The sequence below is a fragment of the Perca flavescens genome, chromosome 23 (assembly GCF_004354835.1).
Source record: "Perca flavescens isolate YP-PL-M2 chromosome 23, PFLA_1.0, whole genome shotgun sequence".
Classification (NCBI taxonomy): domain Eukaryota; kingdom Metazoa; phylum Chordata; class Actinopteri; order Perciformes; family Percidae; genus Perca; species Perca flavescens.
Window position 1 is genome coordinate 13,709,982 of NC_041353.1, and position 21,686 is coordinate 13,731,667.

At 41.2% G+C, this 21,686-nt stretch overlaps 3 protein-coding genes across 5 annotated transcripts; 1 reads left to right on the top strand and 2 right to left on the bottom strand.

Moving 5' to 3' along the window:
• Nucleotides 1-729: 729 nt before the first annotated feature.
• LOC114549965 (zinc finger protein 135) lies at nt 730-7,407 on the bottom strand. Of its 2 annotated transcripts, none has more exons than XM_028570336.1 (7): nt 7,218-7,407; nt 5,828-6,036; nt 4,903-4,995; nt 4,661-4,750; nt 4,312-4,422; nt 3,584-3,707; nt 730-3,455 (listed from the first exon to the last, which is right to left on the bottom strand). In XM_028570336.1, the coding sequence occupies exons 1-7, from the start codon at nt 7,240-7,242 to the stop codon at nt 1,750-1,752; spliced, it is 2,358 nt and encodes a 785-aa protein (XP_028426137.1). In that variant the 5' UTR covers nt 7,243-7,407; the 3' UTR covers nt 730-1,749. The 2 variants fall into 2 exon arrangements, with proteins under 2 accessions (XP_028426137.1, XP_028426136.1); XM_028570335.1 differs by having other exon boundaries at nt 4,661-4,753.
• Nucleotides 7,408-8,010: 603 nt separating this feature from the next.
• Nucleotides 8,011-15,051, bottom strand: LOC114549968 (uncharacterized). The gene is made up of 7 exons (XM_028570340.1): nt 14,956-15,051; nt 13,386-13,493; nt 13,165-13,221; nt 12,912-13,070; nt 12,603-12,762; nt 10,980-11,077; nt 8,011-9,921 (listed from the first exon to the last, which is right to left on the bottom strand). The coding sequence occupies exons 1-7, from the start codon at nt 14,965-14,967 to the stop codon at nt 9,757-9,759; spliced, it is 759 nt and encodes a 252-aa protein (XP_028426141.1). The 5' UTR covers nt 14,968-15,051; the 3' UTR covers nt 8,011-9,756.
• Nucleotides 15,052-15,856: 805 nt separating this feature from the next.
• On the top strand, nt 15,857-21,330 carry asb15b (ankyrin repeat and SOCS box containing 15b). Of its 2 annotated transcripts, none has more exons than XM_028570337.1 (14): nt 15,857-15,941; nt 16,213-16,306; nt 16,559-16,611; nt 16,837-16,968; nt 17,071-17,238; nt 17,837-17,943; nt 18,091-18,229; nt 18,365-18,536; nt 18,959-19,119; nt 19,431-19,575; nt 19,678-19,833; nt 20,017-20,119; nt 20,223-20,376; nt 20,508-21,330. In XM_028570337.1, exons 2-14 carry the CDS (start codon nt 16,215-16,217, stop codon nt 20,645-20,647), a joined length of 1,722 nt encoding a protein of 573 aa, XP_028426138.1. In that variant the 5' UTR covers nt 15,857-15,941; nt 16,213-16,214; the 3' UTR covers nt 20,648-21,330. The 2 variants fall into 2 exon arrangements, with proteins under 2 accessions (XP_028426138.1, XP_028426139.1); XM_028570338.1 differs by having other exon boundaries at nt 17,074-17,238.
• Nucleotides 21,331-21,686: the final 356 nt, after the last annotated feature.

Here is a 21,686-nt window from a genome sequence, read left to right on the forward strand (position 1 = left end):
AACTCCCTTACCCCCCCTACCAGTTCCTATGGCCACTTGGCCTGTGCAAATGGCAAAAAAGGTTTGGGGGGAAGCGTAGTTAGTATAACTGTTTAGAAGTGGACTATAACTATGTTCCTGTAACTACTTGGTCAGAAAGAGGCTCTAGGTCACTAGCTGCTTTCCGATCGGAGGGATTTTTGCAGTTCCTAGAACCCTATTTTTTCTCGTGTTCCGACTCAACCAATTTGGGGATTATTAAATTCCTCTGACCGCAGCCCAGAGCTCCTACTTCAGGGCAGGGTCTTTTCCGCACATAGTGGTGGTTAGATGGCTGTGATTATAATAACAAAAGGTCAGTTCCTATGGCCAGTGCAAATGGAAAAAACAGTTTTGGGGGAAGAGTAGTTAGAACTGTTTAGAAGTGGAGTGTTCCTATAATTACGTTCCTGTAACTACTTGGTCCCACTGCTATACATCTATTATTCCATTGGTATGATGTGGGGTAAAATTGTGATTGTGTTGAATATAAAAAGGACTTGCTGGTGAAAAAAAAAAGTATAATTGAATCTATACCTAGCCTGACTGATTAAACATAAACCCCTATTTAGGTTTATTCAGAGCTCATGATGGGCAGTTTGGTCAAGACTGCAGTGAAAATACCACAGAAATATAATTCATTCATTCTATTTCTTTGGAACTAACAAATTTCACAAAAAAAAAAAAAAAAAAGAACCAGTAAGACAACAGTCCTTTGCTATGTGCATTTATTTTTTTGCAAAACCTCAAAATAATAGCGTGTATACATGGCTGCTCACAATAGGATAAGTAATGGGAAAGACAGGATTCACAGCACGACCTCATCACACATTTGCATAATGTTTGTGTCCGAGCTATTTCCTTGTGTTAGTTCAACACCATTAGAGCAACAACACTGCATCTACTGCTGGAAAAAAGTGAAATCCTAATCTACACAAATCCGCATTTTTCTCTCTAAAATAAAAGCAGAGTAATGTTTACAATTCAGGGTTACATAAAAAACCCAATGGTAAAAGTAGTTTTAAATCTCTACAGCTTCCACAAGGATACGGTAACACAGATACAATGTTTCCTAGAGACACTACAACATTTGATTACATAGCAGACAAAGGATCTACGGTCACATGCATTGAAATACTTTAGTTGTATTGTTTACATGATGCCCAGTTTTTTTTTTTTTTTTTAAATGTTGGCTACTTTCAGGTAGCATCTTTTGAAGAAAAGCATTTATTTTCAGCCATGGCAGGTTTTTTTGTAATGAAAATGATTCCCTGCTACTAACAACTCCAAAACTGATCAGAACATGATCAGAAATGCTCGACTGCTACCTTTTTATAGCTTTTAAAATGTGACAGCTTAGGGTAACTTCATTTCCTAACATCATTTTGTCACATCACCTTATTAGATGAAAAACAGCAGTGATTACAGTAAAACAGTGGGCTTTAGTTGCGTGGCTCCGGCTGGAGCCGGCCACCCATCAAAACTCGAGTCATAACTCGAGATGGTCGTCTTTAAATCCGATGATCAGGACATTCTGAATGATGTGAGCATCATTCAGAATGTGTTTTCATGGCGACCTGATCTTCACCACAAGCTTAAAAAAAAGAAATCTTGAACGCTTTGAAAACGACATGGTTCAAAAGGGTCGTTCACGCTGTAACTAGATTGGCGATCAGCCCTGAAACCCCTAATCAGAGCGTCCTTATTCAATACAAAATGTGTTTCTTTGATTTAATAATCATCGCTACCCTCCTCTTCCTCATCATACTTCCTCTTGAGGGACTGCTTCTTGTGCTTACCCCTGTGTCTCCGCTTGGCGGCGAAGTCGGGGTTGGCGTCCCTCGTGTGCAGCTGCTCGTGCTTCTTCAGGAGGCCGGGGACGGAGAACCCCTTCCCGCACGTGTCGCACGTCCAGGGCTTCTTGCACGTGTGAGTCCTTTTGTGGACGTTCAGGTGGGACGCCAGCTTATAGGTCTTGCCGCACACGTCGCAGCTGAACGGGCGCTCGTTGGTGTGCAACCTGATGTGGACCTTCAGGTTCCCGACCTGGGTGAAGGTCTTGTCGCATATGGAGCAGCGGTAGGGCCTCTCTCTGGTGTGGATCCTCAGGTGAACCCTCAGGCAGTACTTGCTGGAGAACTTCTTTTGGCAAACGGGGCAAGGGATCTTCGCTTTGGGCACGTGGTCCTGCTGGTGCCTCTTCAGGTCCGACAGATAGACAAAGGTCTTCCCGCACTGGGAGCAGAGGTACTGACGGTCGCCGATGTGGTAGCCCATGTGTCTCTTCAACAGGCTGGGGACGAGGAACCGCTTCCCGCAGCGCTCGCACATGTGAGGCCGGTCCCGGGTGTGCCAGCGCTCGTGGTTCGACAGCTTGAAAGCCGTGGGGAAGCTTTTGTTGCAGTGCTTGCAGGGGAACGTCATCTGGCTCGTGTGGCACTCCATGTGCCTTTTGAAGTAGGTGGACTGCGTGAAGCCCTTGTTGCAGATGTTGCAGTAGAAGGGCTTCTGGCCACTGTGGGCCAGCATGTGCTTGGTCAGGCTCTGCAATTTGGTGAAACACTTCCCGCACTGGCCGCAGGCGTAAGGACGCACCGTGCTGTGGGTCTTCAGGTGGTTGTTGAGGAACGCCTGGGTCCGGAAGCTTTTGTTGCATGCTGTGCACACGAAAGGCTTCTCGCCCGTGTGGATGCGCTCGTGGTCCATCAGCTTGGACTGATAAGGGAAGCTTTTGTCGCACACGCTGCAAGTGAATCGGTCGGCTGGCGGCCTGATCTGCTTCTTTCTGCGTATGCTCGGCTTCATGTCGTCGCCCGCGCTGAACCGGGCCGGAGGAAGCGGTGGCAGCGCTGGGAGCGAGAGCGAGTTGGTGGCGATCTGTGACACCCACTGATGCAACGTGACTCGCTGAGTCTGAGGCTTTTGGCCGTCTTTTGTCCCGGCACTGCCCGCGTTCTGTAAGGTGGAGGCGGGTTTCATTGGCATTTGAACTACCCGGAAAGGGATCGGTTTCAGGGGAGGCCGCTGTGCTTCCGGTTTCTCTAGTGCTTCCGGCGCTGCGCCCCCCTCTCCACTTTGAAGAGCTGCGGCCGGCTGACTCTTCTCTTGCGCCAAATTCTCGGCCGGAGCGGTTGTCGCGACACGCTTTTCCTTTTCAGCACGGCCATCGGCTGTTTTATGACTGTCTCGCCCTCCCCCCTGTGGTCCAGTGGCAGCGTCTGCTGGGCTGTCAGAGTCCTCTGACATCATTCCCAAGTCTTCGGGGTCACTGAGGGAGGCTGGGCTGGTTTCGTTGAGGGTGACCTCTAATCGCTTTGGGGATTCTGGTATTGTTGGTGGGGGTGGTGGTGGTGGGGGTGGTGGTGGTTGTTCTACTGGTTTGGGCCGGAAGGCGAGTGATGAGAGCACACAGTTGCCCACTGAGGACGAGATGGTTGCTGCACACACACACACGGAACAGGCTTTGTCAAATTCATTTTCACTGTTTTTTTTTTTGTTTATTTAATGATTTTCTTTTTCGGTCTGTACTTCCAACACATACTCATACAAACAACCTTAAGTATACCTTTAACACCAAGGAGTCCCTTGGCCTGCTGGTGTAGGAGGAGAGTCTTCAGGTCCACGGCGTCTGGGATGAAGCCTCCACATGCCTCCAGGACTGAGGGCTCCGCTGCGATCATGGCACCGAGCTGAGGTCGCGAGGCACGAAATGGAAACAATGAATGAGTTATTAGCATAGATTTATTTTTACCTCGTAGGTTGGATCAGGTTTTTAGGTCTTTGTCGTCTGTTACACAGATGATCCCCTCAGGAAGATTTCCCCCTGCTTGTATAAAGGCTTCTTGTAACAGCTCATCAAAAGGTGACCATTCAAAAAGAATTACCAAATTCCTTAACCCAGATCCTGAAAAGGTTTTTAAATTTCTTCAATTATATTACCGGTATGTGAGATATCTTAAAGTCAGGCACTAAAATGTCTGGAATTGGTCCAGTCAGAGAGACTATAGTTTTAATTTTAGTTTTCACCTACATCTGCATGGTAAAATGTGGCTGATGCTTCATTACAACAAGGCTTACAGTGTCTAGAGAAGTACAGAGTTTGAATTTCATATATTTTGCAGGCATTCTGTTCTTGTTGACTACCTATAGAGCAGGGAGGAACTCTGTGCCTTGCTCAAGCACTTTGCCACTAAATCGGCATCAATCAGATAAAAGGTACTTCCTGTCTCCCAACCAGTAGCCCACCCTGCTGTGACCAGAGTAAATGTCAAAATGCCATGTACATGCGCGTACCTGGGAGAGATTGGGAACAGGAAGAACTTGCTCCAGCTTGCACACCAGACCTGCAGTCAGAGCCTGAAGCGCGGTATCGAACTTTGTGCCGTACTGAACAGGGAACACTTCCTGCAGAGATATAAATAGGTTGGAGTTTAACATCAATGTGACTTTGAAATTGTGAGGGACAAACACATTTTGTTCAAAGGCCATATATGGATTTAATGTGCTATATCTCCACATGCCCTGTGTTTTAATGTTCCCACATCTGAATAAGCTGCAAGCGTGCATTTGAAACGGAAAACGGCTTGCCATTGTGATAACAACCAACGACCGTCTAATACCACATTAAGACAGATATGGATACCTGGAAGAAGTGCTTCCTCTCAGCAGGGTTTTTAAGCAGATTCTGGACCAGCACCATGAAGTTCGTTTGAGATTTCTCCACTTCTGAGTCCTTCTGTAACACAGAAAATACTGTAACTCAGATTTAATTCACACATTAGGATTCTAAAGTCTAGTGTGCTAAATAAAAATAAACACAAGCCGTGTTTAAACGGAGTAAAACTGTTCTCTGAGAAAGAAAAAAAAAAAGGTTCACATTCTTACCCCTGAAGATGCAGAGACCTTCAACTTATTTATGAGAGTTTGAATAGCCCTAGAATCTGGTGGGCCGTCTTTGTGAAGCAAATCCAAAATGATCTACAGTACAAGAAAACACAGGTTATAGTCATAAGACAAACCATATTATAAAGCAAACAAAAGCTTACTTCATATGAACATGAAGTAGAATTGCAGGTTATCTGCTTTCCTATTAGGGATCAAATATTTCCAATAGGGCTGCAACCAACAAAATCGATTAGTTGTTTGGTCTTTTTAAAAAAAAAAAGCCCAAGATGAAAAGCTCAAATGTCTTGTCCACAACTCAAAGATATCAGTGACCTGTCAGAGGAGTAGCCTGGAGGCCAGCCGAACATAGCTAATAGAGGAGTGAAGAAACATGAAAATATTCACATTTAAAAAGCTGGAATCAGAGAATTTTTTATTTTATTTAATAATTTATTATTATTGATTATCAAAATAGTTGGCAATTCATGTAATAACTGACAACTAATTGATCATTCTTTGCAGCTCTAATCTCTAATATGCTGAGGAGATTTTTCAAGTTATTGTTTCTTTCTTTCTCAAACACAATATCAAAAGAGGACAATTTGAAAGCACAAATTCCACAAAGCCAATGAGGTAGATAACTACATTCAAAAAAGGATGAAAACTTTAACTTAAAAAAAAAACACTCGTTTTGTTCTTGGTGTGTGTGGTTTGTATAGCAACATAGTTTGGTCGTGTGAACATCCACTTTGATGTTCAGGGACCTGAGGTGACAAATCTTGAGGATCTTATGAATGCTATATTACAAGCCTAGAAGGCACACAGCATCACAAGCTCAGTGTGATGGAGGTATGTGGCAACTAGATTCACTCTTTGAATTACACTCGCACACACGCACACTCACACACAGTGATAAAACTCTTACCCTTGCTCTCAGCCCCAAGATGAGCTGTGCAGTCTGCTTAAAGCTTATAAGCTCAGGAACAGTCTGCGTCACCATGGTCACAAACTCCTCCACTTTCCCGTACTGCTTCACATTTCTCTGCCGTATGACCTGCCATATGTACGAGTATGTCAGCTGCAGAGGGGAAGCCATCAAGCGAAGGGAGGACAGGGGAAGGGAACCTCCAAAACCTGCGTGGAATATACTTTTTTTAGGTTTTTTTTTGTAGTTTAATTTTGACAGGTCTGTTTTATAGATCTATTATATAAACAGTTCATATTGTATTTTATCCAATGGTACTCTGTTAACCCTTGTGTTGTCTTCCCGTCAACGTTGTTTTTGCTTTTTCCAACGTTTTAAATTGTTAAATTTTTCTTCTACACATTTTCAGCACTTATTTCTATGTCCCATATTTTCTGATATAAAACAAAAATTGATAACGGGTCAATGTGACCCGAAGTCAACAGAAATATGTCCTGTATAGGTTGTTAAATACCTGCAGCCAAACCACTGACCTGACACCTCACAGAAAGGCGTGTCACAGACTGGACTGTGTGAGAGTTTCAGATCTCGCCATCTAGCTCCCTTTTTGTCCCGTTAACCAAAACTAACAGACATAAAAACATCAGTTTTGTAAAAATGTATGTTTCATACATACTACCAACAGCAGAACAGGCTTTGCAGGTCTGCTACAGGACTACTCCACTGGATTTGACAATACTTTCGAAAGTTACTTAAACTGTCCTGTGAGAGGCAGCAATTTGCCGCAAGGCTTCTCTGCCGGAAAGCCAGAAGAAGAAGAAGAAGAAGAAGAAGAAGAAGAAGAAGAAGAAGGCTTTGCAGGTGGAGCCAGAAGATGCTGTAGGGGGCGCTGCAGTGCTAAGTCACGCTTTGATCACTGCAGATGCGTTGAAAGCAGTGTGCACGTTTGCGTGTGCATGTTAGTGCATTCAGTTAAGAGAATGAGCGCCAAACAGTAACGTTAGCCGAGTTAGATTCAAACTTTGAGAGCTAGACGGTGTGGGATGTGTATTGCTGCGTATGGGAATGGTCATAGTTGATAGTACACGACGAAGCGGCCGATCCATTCGGGACATCTGGAGGGGAGGATGGTTTAGTTTGAAAGCAAACAGCCTGGACCGTCCCTCCCATAGTCCTCCTAAAGCCTGTTGGCTAACCATCAACCAAACATCACCAAATTAACCGAACAGACTTTGCTACACGCACGTTGACCTGCGATTAAAAGCAAACACACCGTTTACAGCAACAGATGGCTTTAGTTGAATCTCATCTGTTGACCGCCGTTCTCGGCGTCAGCTAGCTAGCTAGCTAATGTTACTGTTAGCTTGCTAGCGTTAGCGTAGCAGCTTACCTGTGGTATCAGATCGTTTCTCCATTCTGTCCCCGGGCTGTGTCGCTAATTCATGAGTTAATCAACCGCCTACACAAATAGGCCGACAATATTGCCGTTAACACCAAAATATAATGTTTAAAAGTATTAAACCGTCTTTATTCCGACAGTCAAGCCAGGAAGAATAATGGCGACCGCTGGGTAGCGGCTTTCCAAAACAAAAGTCCGAGTGTTTCCGGCGGATCTTCCTATATAAAATAAAAGCACTGCATTTTGAATATATAGTGAAGGAACAAAAAACCACAGAAGCAAGTGGCCATACAATTTGTAATGATAATGACCTAGTTTTAATGAATTACAATAATTAAATGAAATGGTCTGGTGTATACACTCATTCTTTCTAGGCTACATGTCTAAATGAAGTTTTACTAAAAAAAATAAGACTTAAAAGTAAAACTGTAGTCAAATATTCAATGAAAACAAATTGGAGTTACAGTAACAAGGTCCAGCTCAAAAGCAATACTGATTGTGTGACTTGTGCAATCAATAATCGTGGCAATGAAAACAAATGCATCAAATTGTCAATCTTCTTTGAAATGACAGCAAAGGTCAGGGAGGCCTGAGTAAACAATGTACATGAATGTATGATCTCTATTCTGAGATCTGTATGTAGATCCAAATATGTCACTTCAAAAACCAAGATTTGGAGGCCTTTTGAAGCCCATGGTTGTCAGTTAAGTAAACTTTGAAGGAGTAGTGTGCATTATATAATTTTTATTTAAAGAACTTCAAGGAATCATTCAGACTTGGCGTTTCACTGTTTTGCCGACAACAATAATATGATGAACCAATATTGAATAGATATTTACATTGATGACAAATAGGTCAGAACATACAACATATTGACAACATGTTTTTGCTCGTGCCATTTGAATTGGGTAGACAAAATCATGTAAACATTTCATAAAAAGACAGTGACCCAACTTTATGACCCACAACTGTATCACACTTTGCACTTATGATTTAGTTCAAGGGTATAATTAGTTTTCCTGGAATGTTCAAAGTATTTTGTCTACCCACTGTACATTCATGACTTGAATTGCTCTATTTTTGCAACATTACAATTGTAGAAAAAGCTCATTACATTTAGTAAGTAGTTTATCTTGTAACAAAATAACTTAAATATCGTCCGTACAATACAAATACAGATTTTCACAAAAATACAAAAATTTAAATTGGTCACCAGAAAGACAGTTGTTGAGAAGTTGTAGACCTTGCCTACAACATGAAAACATTTTAATAAAGATGTATATTTCCATATTTAATTTATGTGTTTTGGAAGTAAATCATTAAAATACAGAAAACAGTTATTGAAATAACCATCCTCCCATCCCTGCAGATTAGGCTACACAGCCTGCGGTTTGGAAAGATTCTTAGCCTGTTGATTCATAGGGATCTGCCGACATCAATCGTGTTTGTAACTGGCATTTCCTCCAGCCTACGGCCAGTTCTTTTGTGGCGAGAACAAGCCCTCCTTATGCTTCTCACTGAGCTCATCCGTCCATCCATCTATCTATCCCTATCACCCTCACTTTCACGCGTCCTGTCTGCCTTGCCACTCACTCCCTCTCTCTGACACATACAGTACAAGAGCGCTCACACTCAGGAAGTCATGTTCTCATGACTGAACATGATTGACTCAGTGAATAAGGCATTAAAAACACACTCACTGTGGCCGAGCAACAGCTATAGATCACTGGGCAACAGCTTTGAGATACAATGACGGGATTCAAAGTGCCTCTGGCGATGGCTATCTGTCATCTGGTCAGATCTTTGATACACAAAGTAGGACGCTTGTTGAAGTGCCCGGCGTGTTGTTTGTGACAAGCGGGTTTGCAATTTGTGACAGATCAGAATAATGTCAACAACAAGTACAAGACAAGCTGCATGAGATCAAACACACTTTACTTTTGATGCATTAACAAAAAGCAGTATTGATACTTCTTCGCATATACCCCTAATGCATTTCAGTAGAAGTCAGAATACAGGAGCAGGTTGGGATTAGGAGTCCCATCTCAGAATGAAATTATGTCTTCCAAACAGAGTGATATCATTGTGATTCGAGGCTCCAGTGATACATTTGAACACATCGCAAAACTGGTGCATGGCAACAGTCCAGACTGGCAGAAATGAAAAATAAACTCAACTTCAGAGAAGGCTAGCCAAATGCTTTTAAACACTTGCCAAGACAAGACAGGTAATATAGTTAACCAGCTATTTTGGCACATAACCAGCCATTTTGTAGTAAGTCCTTCCTCTGATCCCAAAAAAAACCTCTTTGGATGGTTAAGTGCTAGAAGTGCCTGGGGAATTTTGTGACACACCTGCCTTCACAGCAGGTGAGTTTTCTCTCATAGCTCGGGTCCATGCACTCAGATGAGTGAAGCAGAGGAAGAGTGTCAGACCACACTTATCCAGCAGGCTCCTGCCACTAACAGAACAACCTGGAGTGTGAGTTGTTATACCGCGGTCCAGATTTCCCTTTTCTATTAATTATGCTTCATCCGCTCTCATGTTCAGGAATAATCTCCCCCACTGGCTGAGTGTCAGCAGCGTGGGTGAGTGTTTGAAGTGGGATGGAGATAGACACAGTTGGGATCATATCAGAAGGTGCCATTTGGCTATTTTCAGCGTTGCACAGTGGTAAAAGCCTCCCAGACTTGACCTAAAGAAAAAATAAAAAAAAAGATAGATAATCCCACACATAGTCTGAACAGCATCCTTCTATCCTGTTTTCTATGTTGAACAAATGATAATATGATTATATATATTATATGGATAATAAATCTCCAAAGCGGAAATCATCACTTTAGGTAATAACGGAGCCACAAAGTACTGCTGAATATTTGATGAACACTTAGCTTTACAAGAATTGCTTCCCGGAAGTGCTCATGAAAAGGATGCACATTATCATGTGGGCATAATGGGGCTGACCCACAGTAACCAAAAGGCACAAGAGTCAGTGTAGTTGATGGACAATTTACAACCAAGGAGAGTATTTTTAGATGTGGGATCTTAGGTTTCTCATAATATTACAAAAAACAAAAAGAACCACTATAATATGGTATATGCAATCTATAATATATACCCAAGATATCATCCTCTCTGAATAACTAATTGTAAAATGGCTCCCGGCTGAATATTACATTCTAGAAGAGTCGGAAGGCCATGCTGAAGAAATTGCAATAAGTGCTCTTTGTGGTATAAAATGTATTCATGCCTTTTGAGATTGACATCATTGCCCTTTTAAACATACATGCAATTATCTGTGATAACTGTGTTCCAATATACTCAATAAAGGAGCATAAAAGGAGCTTTTACAATGGCAGGAACATTGGCAGAGAGTCTACAGCCATGCTAGCCGCTTTGTGTGGCGGTGGTGCTTTGAGCTAAATGCTAACATCCGCATAATAACATGCTCACAAAGACAATGATAACGTGCTAATGTTTAGCAGGGATGTTTATCATCATCACCATTTCAGTGTACTGTGTTAGCATTTCCTAATTAGCACTTAAAACCATAAACCAGAGTATTGGACAAATTCAAATTTAGAACTTGAAAAGTTAAGGAAACACCAACGTTTTTAATGACAGTTTTTTTTTCATGTTAAGAATATGTCTCTGTATTTCCTGTATGTGTATCTTCATATAGGTTATTTGAAAATTAATTTTCACATTTCACCAAAAGTAGTTAAACCACAGTGAGTTGGTTCACTTACTCACCATCCACACGACGATAACAACACAAGCTGTGAAGGGGATGAGAGCCAGAAGCAAGGGAGTTCTCTTGGACCAGCTGTCACGACCCTCCTTCTGACCTCCTGGAACAGGGACATTTTATTGGAATTTTTACAGACTACAGTTACAGAAATCTGGTAGTGAATGGGTACGCCAATGGTACGCTTTTGAGATGTCTAGTGGCAGAACTGTCTTAGCAGGCTTTTACAAGTACTAATAGCTGCATGAGATGTTCTTATAATTATCATACAGTATCTCACAAAAGTGAGTACACCCCTCACATTTTAGTAAATATTTCATTATATCTTTTAATGGGACACTGAAGAAATTACACTTTGCTACAATGTAAAGTATTAAGTGTACAGCTTGTATAACAGTGTAAATGTGCTGTCCCCTCAAAATAACTCAACACACAGCCATTAATGTCTAAACCACTGGCACAAAAGTGAGTACACCCCTATGTTAAATTCCCATAGAGGCAGGCAGATTTTTATTTTTAAAGGCCAGTTATTTCATGGATCCAGGATACTATGCATCCTGATAAAGTTCCCTTGGCCTTGGAATTAAAATAGCCCCACATCATCACATACCCTTCACCATACCAAGTTTTTCCAAAAGACTGAGACTGTATTTATTTACTTTGGAGTAACTGTAATTATGTTATTAATAATGACTGTATAATGAGCTACGGCAATTGAAATGTGATTTTTATTTTATATTATACCCTGTGAGTGGTAATATTTTGTACATTGAAGAGCTTATATTGTTATATGGTTATGTTGTTATGTTTAGTGTATATGTGTTATGTTGTGTTGTGTGTATGTTTGTTAGTTAGTTGATGTAGAAGATGTTGGGTGCACTTCTGTATTTGTCTTCATTGTTGTACAGCTTTGATGTTAGTAATTTGGTAAAAATTGTTCAGACCCCAGGAAGAATAGCTGCTGCTTAATGGAGTAGCTAATGGGGATCTAAATAATAAACAATAAACAATACCTAGAGATTGGCATGGTTTTATGTCAGTTAGCCTAATAGCTGGTTTGATTTGCATTGAGAGATGATTTTATGGAAAGTACCCCATGCCAATCTCTAGGTATGGTGAAGGGTATGTGATGATGTGGGGCTATTATAATTCCTAAGGCCAAGGGAACTTTATCAGGATGCATAGTATCCTGGATCCATGAAATAACTGGCCTTTAAAAATAAAAATCTGCCTGCCTCTATGGGAATTTAACATATGGGTGTACTCACTTTTGTTGCCAACGGTGTGTTGAGTTATTTTTAGGGGACAGCACATTTACACTGTTATACAAGCTGTACACTTAATACTTTACATTGTAGCAAAGTGTAATTTCTTCAGTGTTGTCCCATTAAAAGATATAATGAAATGTTTACTAAAATGTGAGGGGTGTACTCACTTTTGTGAGATACTGTATATACTGATATTTAATTAACTGTATTGGCTGCCTGTTCACGGCTTCATATCTGGTTCCTATCCCCAGCTGTGTGTCTTTGACCCCAAATCAATATCTGCCCACTAATACGCCACTAAAAGCTGCTTTAGTTGTTGAAGCATCCATTAAAAATGTAAAAGGAAATGAATGATTGTACCTGGTGTTTGATGTGGATTAAGGCATGGTGGCGGCTTGCATGACAAGCCAGATGTTCCTTGAGAGGCGGCATGTAAGACGTCTTTGATGTAGTCGAAGTAAAGACCAGACATTAAGCTCCCTTCCCGATAGTGACACTGGAACACTTGCATCGCTGTTTCCTGGGTGATCAGACAACAAGCAATCCTAAAATTACTCAATTACACAATTAAATGTGCAAAGCAGTCCCAAAATGTCCAAAATATGACGCACTCCTCCCTAAAACTGAGCTGCAGTGCTTGTATTTGCACAATCCATCATGAATACTTACCAGTTCCTCATGGTCAAAGGTGAAGCGTAAACTCTTCAGCATCGCAATGAAGACAATTATGTTTTCTTTGTTGGAGGAGATGGCACCAAACATGTTGGCCAGCTTCCGAAGACTTTGCTCCAAAGGATAGATATTTAACACCACCCAGCACGTGCCAGCCTGGAGATGTAGGTACCAAAATAAATTGTCATCCTTTGTTCCATATTAAATGAACTGTTTCACATTATTTCTGCTTTCACGTCTTCATACATACCACTTCTTTGGGAATGTAACTAACAGGAATCTCATAATCAGACGGGATATTCTGCTTCTACAACGGAGAATGACAGAGAGGAGGTTTTGCAACATAATGTCAGGCTAATGTGATAGGCTACAAGATGGCAGAATCTCATGGGGACCGTTTCTTAACATGCAGATACACATACTAGGAGATTGTGTGAATGTGATATCAAGCCTGCAACTCAGTAATCTCACCAATAATGACAGCTTGCTCACATCATCTGTTATCGGCGTCCCAAATTTTCCGGAGCAGAGATTCAAACTTGTGAACAGACTCAAGAGGAGACAAGGTGTTTTCAAGATCTAAAACACAGGAAAAAAAATGTGATACTGTAAATTCATACAATATACTGTTAATATATAGTATACAGTTTAAAGTATTGTTTAACTGCTATTTATGCTTTAATGCGTTTTAGCATCACCCTAATTTACAATAATCCAGTTATAAATTTACACCTGGAAGCTGACCAGTGAAACCACACCTGACGCCCACAGTGCCTTGCTCAGTGGTACCTGGATAATGTCTTTGAATAGGAAACACCATCACTATTTCAGTGAAGCAGATCCAGCCTCCGTAATTCAAATATTTTGAAGATGAATTCTTGAGTCCCGTCATTGAGGCTTGTTAAATCAAACGCAAATACACACATGCATATTGCATGCAGTAATAAAATGTTATATGTTAAAAAAAACGGAGCATTATCTATTTCTCAAACAGTGGATGGAAATTTAATTTAGTACTTTTACTTTGTTACCAAGGACACAGGTGGCTTTCTTTCAAAAGTACAACAGCTTCTACACATTTGTTTCATAGTATATGAAATTAAATAATTCAAACATTCTCTGGTGTTTTTAACATAAACGATTAATCTTTACAAAAATTATAAAATTATATTTTTTTGCTTATATCGTAGCCCTATATATACATTTGCATTATTTTATGTCTTAGATTCAGATTTAGCTTTTACTTGTGCGATTTTCTTTTTTATTGATATTTTATGAGCATTGTTGGAGGGTGCCTGAGGTGTAAGATTTCCATTGACAACAACTGCTTCTCTGTAATTGTTGCACACATGATAGGAATAAAGAACTTGAAAATAATCAGCAAATGAAGTTAGTTTAAGCCCTAATCCAAAATACAAACTATTGGACTGTGGATGCATTCTACCCCTTTAATCATAATAAAAGAGCCACTTCAGACTTCAAAGTTGCCAGGGTGACAGGCAGGAATGTGGTTTGCGTCAAAGGAATTTTCATTCTCGTAAAATATTTTCTATTAAGCAGAATGCCTTCTGGGAGAACACGTGCTAAACTCTCTTTTTCAATATATTGAGTGAAAGCAAACTGTGTCCATGTGTCCTTAGACTTTACCTCTCCCTTTACAAGGGTGCAACGTCAGCAGTATATAAAGCAGTTACTGACCTCTTAATGCATTAAATGAATAGCAGAAATCAAATAGGCTGCATTTCATTCAACACTCAGAAGTGTGGAAGTGGAAGTAGAAACACAGTGAGATCCTTAGTAATGTTTCTGATACCATACAATTGTCTTTCATTGCAAGAATAAAGCTGACAAGGCACAAAGAATATACAAAAAATTTAAGAATTCTACTCTAAATACAAATACTCTGCTATTTAACAAGCACAACCAAATGAGAATTAAGCTGTGGGATATAGCTGCATCAGTGTATTACACTTACTCACAAAACACAACGAAAAAAAAGTAATAAAAAAAAAAAAACTAAAAAAGAAATTCTACTACTTACTTTCTTCCTCATATGGAGAAAAAATCCGTGGCTGCTCAAATCTGGTGCATTAAATGAAGTGTTTTCAGTTCAAAGAGAGAGCTCATTGTGTGTATGTGTGTGATGTCCGAGCGTGTAGTGAAACTTGAGGATGGGCTGGCAGTCTGCTTTCTACTCCAGACAGATGGTGAAATCTTTTTACGCGGTGGAGAGGCCGCCTACAGGCTGACTCACTGTGTCACACATTGATGCTGTCTGAGACTTTTCCATAAACTCCCACGTACCAACTTCTACGTCAGGAGAAAGTGGGCCCTTGTTCTCTAGAGGGAATATTTCGCTTAGAATATGTCATGGTTATTTCCAAAGCAGTTGTTTAGAAAAAAAGAAAATTGTTAATGATGGCAGATTTGCTGATTTTCAGCCATCATATTTGCTTTATTATTTTAGCTTTTTGTTTGATCATAATCTATTTATATTGAATTGTTTTAATTATTTTGTCCAAGTTTTACTCAAATACACTATGCTGTTATTGAATTGCTTGAGTGAGAGAGTAGATGTGCTGTAAGTACAGTATTTTTATGACACTCTTATGAAGTAAAAGCCAATACCCTTAATTGGTTATTATCATTATTATCAAATCAATACCAGTCACGTAGGTGAAGATTCAGAAAAATAGTGTGAGGTATTAGAAAAGATTAACCCTTGAGATAACTGTTGTGCGGAATGCGGGGATGTAACACAGTGCAGGTAAACAGGTACCTTCAAACATGTCATGTGTCTTTGTGTTTACAATGACCAAATAACCCCATTTGAATGAAGTCACAGTGTGGCCAATCAAGCAAAGGAGTACTTTGTACACAGGAGTTGGAAGTTAAAACGGAACAGTGTTGAGTCAGGTCGTCTATAGCAGGTCACATCTAAATATAACCCGGACAGCCTCTGACCACATAACAAAAACGCATGGGCTGCAAGCTGGAGTGCTCCTGGGCACACGTTCACATCAACAGGTGAGACCGATTGATATGACAAAAATTTCAACTTTAAATTCAACTTTAATTTTGTAGTGTCATCTCAGATGTTACAGATTTATACTACTGTACTCGTATATGACAACATTTCAAGCCAGGGTGATATGGTGCCAGCAGCCCTTTGCTGATAAACAAGTTGCATGCCTAACAGCCGTGGAATAAGTACACATGTGACTTTAACTTGTTGTCAGTTACCAGCACGTCAGCACGTTTTTAATGACAAGACTCCTCACTTTGTCCTTTCGTATAGAAATGGATGAGCAGGAAAACATAAATGAGGAACTAATCGAGTTTGCCATTCGAGAGAGCATTCCAGATGCCCACAAGCTGCCATGTTCGAACAGGTATGAGTCCAAAATGTCTACATTATTATGGATGGGGCTACCTGTCAAAATTACTTCTTTGATCTTTAATATGAACACTAATTTACTGATGGGGTAGTAAACTTCACAAAGGATAAGGTAGATTCTAAATTCTGAAAATCCTGAATTAAATAATGTAAGGGTGATCAACTGCTACACTGTTGTGAAGCTGTCTCGTAGTGTTTCTAGAGTAAAATCTTTTATTTGACCTACTGTTTTCCTTTGGTTCATTAGGAAGGAATCAAACAGTGACGACTTAGTCAAGATAATGGCAGCCATTCACAAGGGTAAGCATCCTTTTTTATCCAGTCTATAATTGTTTTAGCACAATAATATGTGCAAGTGGTACTTATAGTCATTTTAATCATACTGAAGTAAACAAAAGCAACCTACAAATGAATACAAATGTTTGTTTTTGTGTTCATGCCTGTGCGTATGAACTCACTTGCTTGTATTCACTCCATGAATATTACAAATGTTTCCCTGTGTGGCTCTTTGCTGTTTCTCCACAGGCGATGTGTATGGGCTGCAGGAGCTGTCAGGTTGTGTGTCTGCCTTCAGAGAGAGCGACAGCAGGGGCTGGCTGCCTCTGCATGCGGCAGCTGTGCAGCCACAGCGAGACGTCCTGTATGTGGTGCTGCAGGGTGAGAGCATCTAGCATCTGCACTTTGATAAAATATCCATTGACGTAGGCAGAGTGTGTGTATATTTCCAACCTTAACATATTCTTATTGATGTTTTTGTAGCAGTGTTGACATCTACAGACCTGACCCTGGAGGAGCAGACAGATGATGGGGACACGTCTCTGACTCTGGCAGCAGAGGCCGGCCTGGTGGAAAACGTCAGGATGCTGCTGCAGCACGGAGCTTCACCACACAACACCAACAGCAGGAACGAGTCTCCTCTGCTGATTGGTAACACGCACGCAAACACACACACACACACACACACACACACACACACACACACACACACACACACACACACAAACACAGCATGTTCCTAAACAACCTTATTGGTAGATTACCACCTTTACAAATTGGCTATATTGGCTGTGTATTGGTGGATCTCTTCAGTTGGTGTACATCCTCTACTAATGTAAATTAGCTTTCTCTGTTTGCCCTACCAATCAAATTGCGAGTTTCCGCTTCCCAATGAGCCTCAAAGCTTGCAGTAACAAATGTTGGCATATCATTTATTTATTTTTAAAATGTTTGTGTTTAGTGCCAATAATCAAATGTAATCATGCTTACGCTCTAAACTAAGATGGTGAACATGGCCTGCTAGGCATTAGCATGTTAGCTTTGTCTTCGTTAGCATTTAGCTCAAAGCACTGCTCTTCCCAAATGCAGCCTCACAGAGCCGCCAGCATGGCTGTATTCTTAAAACATCAGTAATTGCTGTAATCATTGGCCTAATAAAGCTTTTATTTAATCACCTCCTTTGTGAATAATAAATCCTTCATTACTATGGCTTCGTACCGCATCACCTTGTATTTTCCACACTTTGTAGCAGTAAGACAGAGATCATACGACATGGTTGTATCCCTGGTCAAGGCTGGGGCCTTTGTGGAGCAGGTGTGTCTCACTAAGTGGACGGCCACACATGAAGCTGCAAAGGTGAACAGCGCTGCATTGATACTGGCTAGCTAGAGCATGAGAGAATCAGAACTCAACAGCCAGGATAAAGTTCAACTTTTCTCCTTCATTCCTCTCTACCATCTTTCCTTCCTCAGTTATGTCCTTGCTTCCTATCTCTTGTACCAGGTGGGTTGTCCAGCTATTCTGATGCTGCTGCTTCAACACGGAGCCAAAGTAACAGCCAGAGGCGAGCATGGGGTGATTCCTCTGGGGATCGCAGCTGAATATGGCAACACTGAAGCCTTGGAGATACTCATACAGCATGGTAATACACTGAAAAAAAAATACTTTGTTGCTTTATGTGTGCTTCACATCTGTCATGTTCATATGTTGAGTAACACCACACAACAACTGGTCTACCTCATCAGACCTTGTTGTATTTGTCCCTGTCCTCCACTAGGTGGTGACGTGAATGCCCAGTCCAGCAATGGAGACACCGTCCTGTATGATGCGTCTGGATCTGGAAACCTGGACTGCGTCGAGCTGCTCCTGCGCCACAGAGCCGACCCAAATGTAGCCAGCTACGCCTGCCAGCTGCCCATCCACAGAGCTGCATATGAGGGACACATACTGTGAGCTGACCTCTGTGCAAGAGAGCACCCAACCATCCTCACGCACCAGAAATATCAATATTCTCATGCCTGAAGCTTGAGAATATCTGAGTTTAACAAGATAATACAGTTCCAGACAGAAAATAAATTACTGGAGTCAAATTAACATTCTTTTGCTCCAACTTTACAGCCAAATTGATCACACAGAAACATGTTTCTCCAGCTCTGCAGTGTTTTCACTGTGGTGGTTTCCACAAAGAGCCTTCTGTTTATCGCTGTTTTGCAGTTCCGTCACTGAACAACACTGTAGCTCAAACCACAATCTAATGAACATTTTTCTTGATGTCCTGTTTTCTTCTATTAGCATTTGTTTTTCACTGTTTGTCCCACGCTCCCTTCCTGTATGCCCCCCACCCCCCACGCCCCCCTCTCTCTATCTGTAGAATCCTGAGGACCCTCATCCCCATTACCACAAAAAGAGCTATCCGTCTCTCAGGCCAGAACCCCATCCACTCAGCAGCTGACGGGGGACAGGTCAAGTGTCTGGAGCTGCTAATCCGGAAAGGATATGATGTCAACGCCTTGCTGAAAACACACATCTCTGGTTGGACAGAGCAAAACTCTCTCGGACATATACTTGCTCAAAAACAGATTCATCTTTTAAATTAAGATAAGATAATCTTAACTTAAGATAAGATAATAAGATCAGACGTATAAGTCTCTCCGGTCTTAGATCGTAACGTCCCAACATGCACCACAAATGACGACTTTAAAACGGTCACTGCTTGCGACATCATTACCAACAACTTTGACCTCAAGAACATTTTAACTGTCTATAAGTTGATTTTTCCTGCTTTATTGTACTTTATTGTATCTTTTAAACTTGCTGCTGATCGGATGTAAATCTTGTTGAAGAGATCTACGGGGACCTCAGGAAGACTGCTCTGTACTTTGCTGTTTCCAACGGTGATGTAACCTGTGCTGAGATGCTGCTGGCAGCTGGTGCAAACCCTGACCTGGACCCGCTACGATGCATCCTGGTTGCTATACGCGCCGAGAGGTGTGTGGCATACAGCACATATGTGTGTAAAGTCCTCATTCATTATAGATTACGTACTGGCGGCAGCAGCAACCTCTGACGTCTCTGTTTGGCCATTTCCAGGTATGAGCTGGTGCAGCTGTTGCTGTCCTATGGAGCAGAGGTGAATTGTTACTTCAGAGCGATCAACAACACACTGTTCCCCACCGCCCTGCAGTACAGCCTGAGGGACCCCGTCATGCTGCAGCTGCTGCTCAACAGTGGATATCAAGCTTATAGGTACATCTACCAACCGTAAAATGTAGAGCGTTCTAACATGTTTGATTTCAGTAAAGTTTAAAGTTGCATTCCTTAACTAGTAATTTCAGTGGAGCTCATTCACGCACTGAAATAATTAAAAGGTTAATGTATAAAATTGTTAGACCTTTTAATGTTTCATCTCTGCAACACTGTCTCTGGTAGGTGTTTCCATTGTTGCCATGGTAACGGTGAAGAAATGGACAGTGGCTGGACTGACCTCCATAACCAAGCCTACCAGATTTACAGTCAACCCAACGTCATCTCAGTAAGTAATTGAAGCGTAATACAGACTCAGTTCATCGTGCGACCAATCAGCTAGCTGATCAATGAGCCAATAAAATCACATGTCTGACTTTTTCCTCTTTCAGTTCTGCGAGTTTGTATCTGTGTCGTGGGTCACACATCTGGTCGGCAGTGTTGTAAGGATGCTCCTGGACTACGTCAGCCACGTCAGCATCTGTCCCATCCTCAAACGCGTCCTGGAGAATACGCCCGAGTGGGATGAGATTTCTGACATACTGAGTAAAATTTCAAATCCATCACTTTTTTTTTTTTTTTCTTCTTTTTTTTTTTTTTTTAAAGATCCATGATGTTAAGCCATGGGGATTTTAAGAATGTGTTAAGTAACTAGAGGTCTGTTTGTGTGTCCCCAGGCAAGCCACGGTCCCTGCAGCACTTGTGTCGGCTGGTAATCAGAGGTCACATGAGCCTCAGGATGCTGAATGACCCTGAAGCCGTGGCTGCTGTCCCATATCCTCCGAGACTGAAGAACTACCTGACCTACAAAGAGTGACCTGTATGATCTCTCCTCTACACGAAACACATTCTATTTATACAAGTGTGATTGAAACACTAATGAAAAAGCACTAGTCACTCTTTTAGGCAATGGGAATATATCTTCTCTCAAAGTCCTTTTGCATTTCATTTGTCACATTATTATGAGCTTGAGCGCCTTACAGTGTGTGACAGTGTCTACTGCTACTTTTATATGTCACAAAAGAAGAATTTTTCTTCACAGGATTGAACAATTAAAATGTCTCTTTTCTTTATGGTGTCTACGTACGTATTTTGCACTGACATAGCACATTCTATCACCTTACAAATCCTTCCCAGTGTTATTCCTGAAAAGATGCTTTTGACCAAAACAACAATTTCTGTGTGGCCTTGCTGCTGTCTTTCTATTTGTGTCGAGCGTAGATTTCTTGCAAATATTTAACGCAATGTACACCCACGCAGGTGTTTTCACTTCTCGCTAATTGGACCTCTGCTCAAGGAAAAGTTAGACAGGGAATTCTATGAGGTCACCAAACTACATCAACCAATCAGTAAGTGAAAACACCTGTGTGGGTGGAAAACATTATTCTCAATTTGTGCTGGCTTTAAGTCTTCATATTGTGTTACTCAATATGGGGTTTGAAAACTAAATAATAATAGTATTGTTACTTAAATTTAACATGGAATGTATTAGTAATACATTTAAATAATATCAGCATAATCCCTGTTCTTTCATTATGTCCTCTGTGCCAGAATAAACATTTTGGAGTGATGACGATGGTGAACTGGTCGTGTTTGCATGTAGGGGTGTGTATGTATGTGAGAGATACGGGCATAAACTCACTGCAGGTTCTATAACTTCCAGTTCCAATCTCTGATGTCCTGAAGTCACATACAGTATATAATGCAAAAAAATAAATAAAAAACACATCCATACAACTATCAGCCCTAAACTATCTTCTTTGTCCCTGCCGAAATGTGTCTCTGCCATGTTATTGCAGTTTTAAAACCATATAGATCAACTGACAACAACAACAACAACAACAACAGAGGACGTG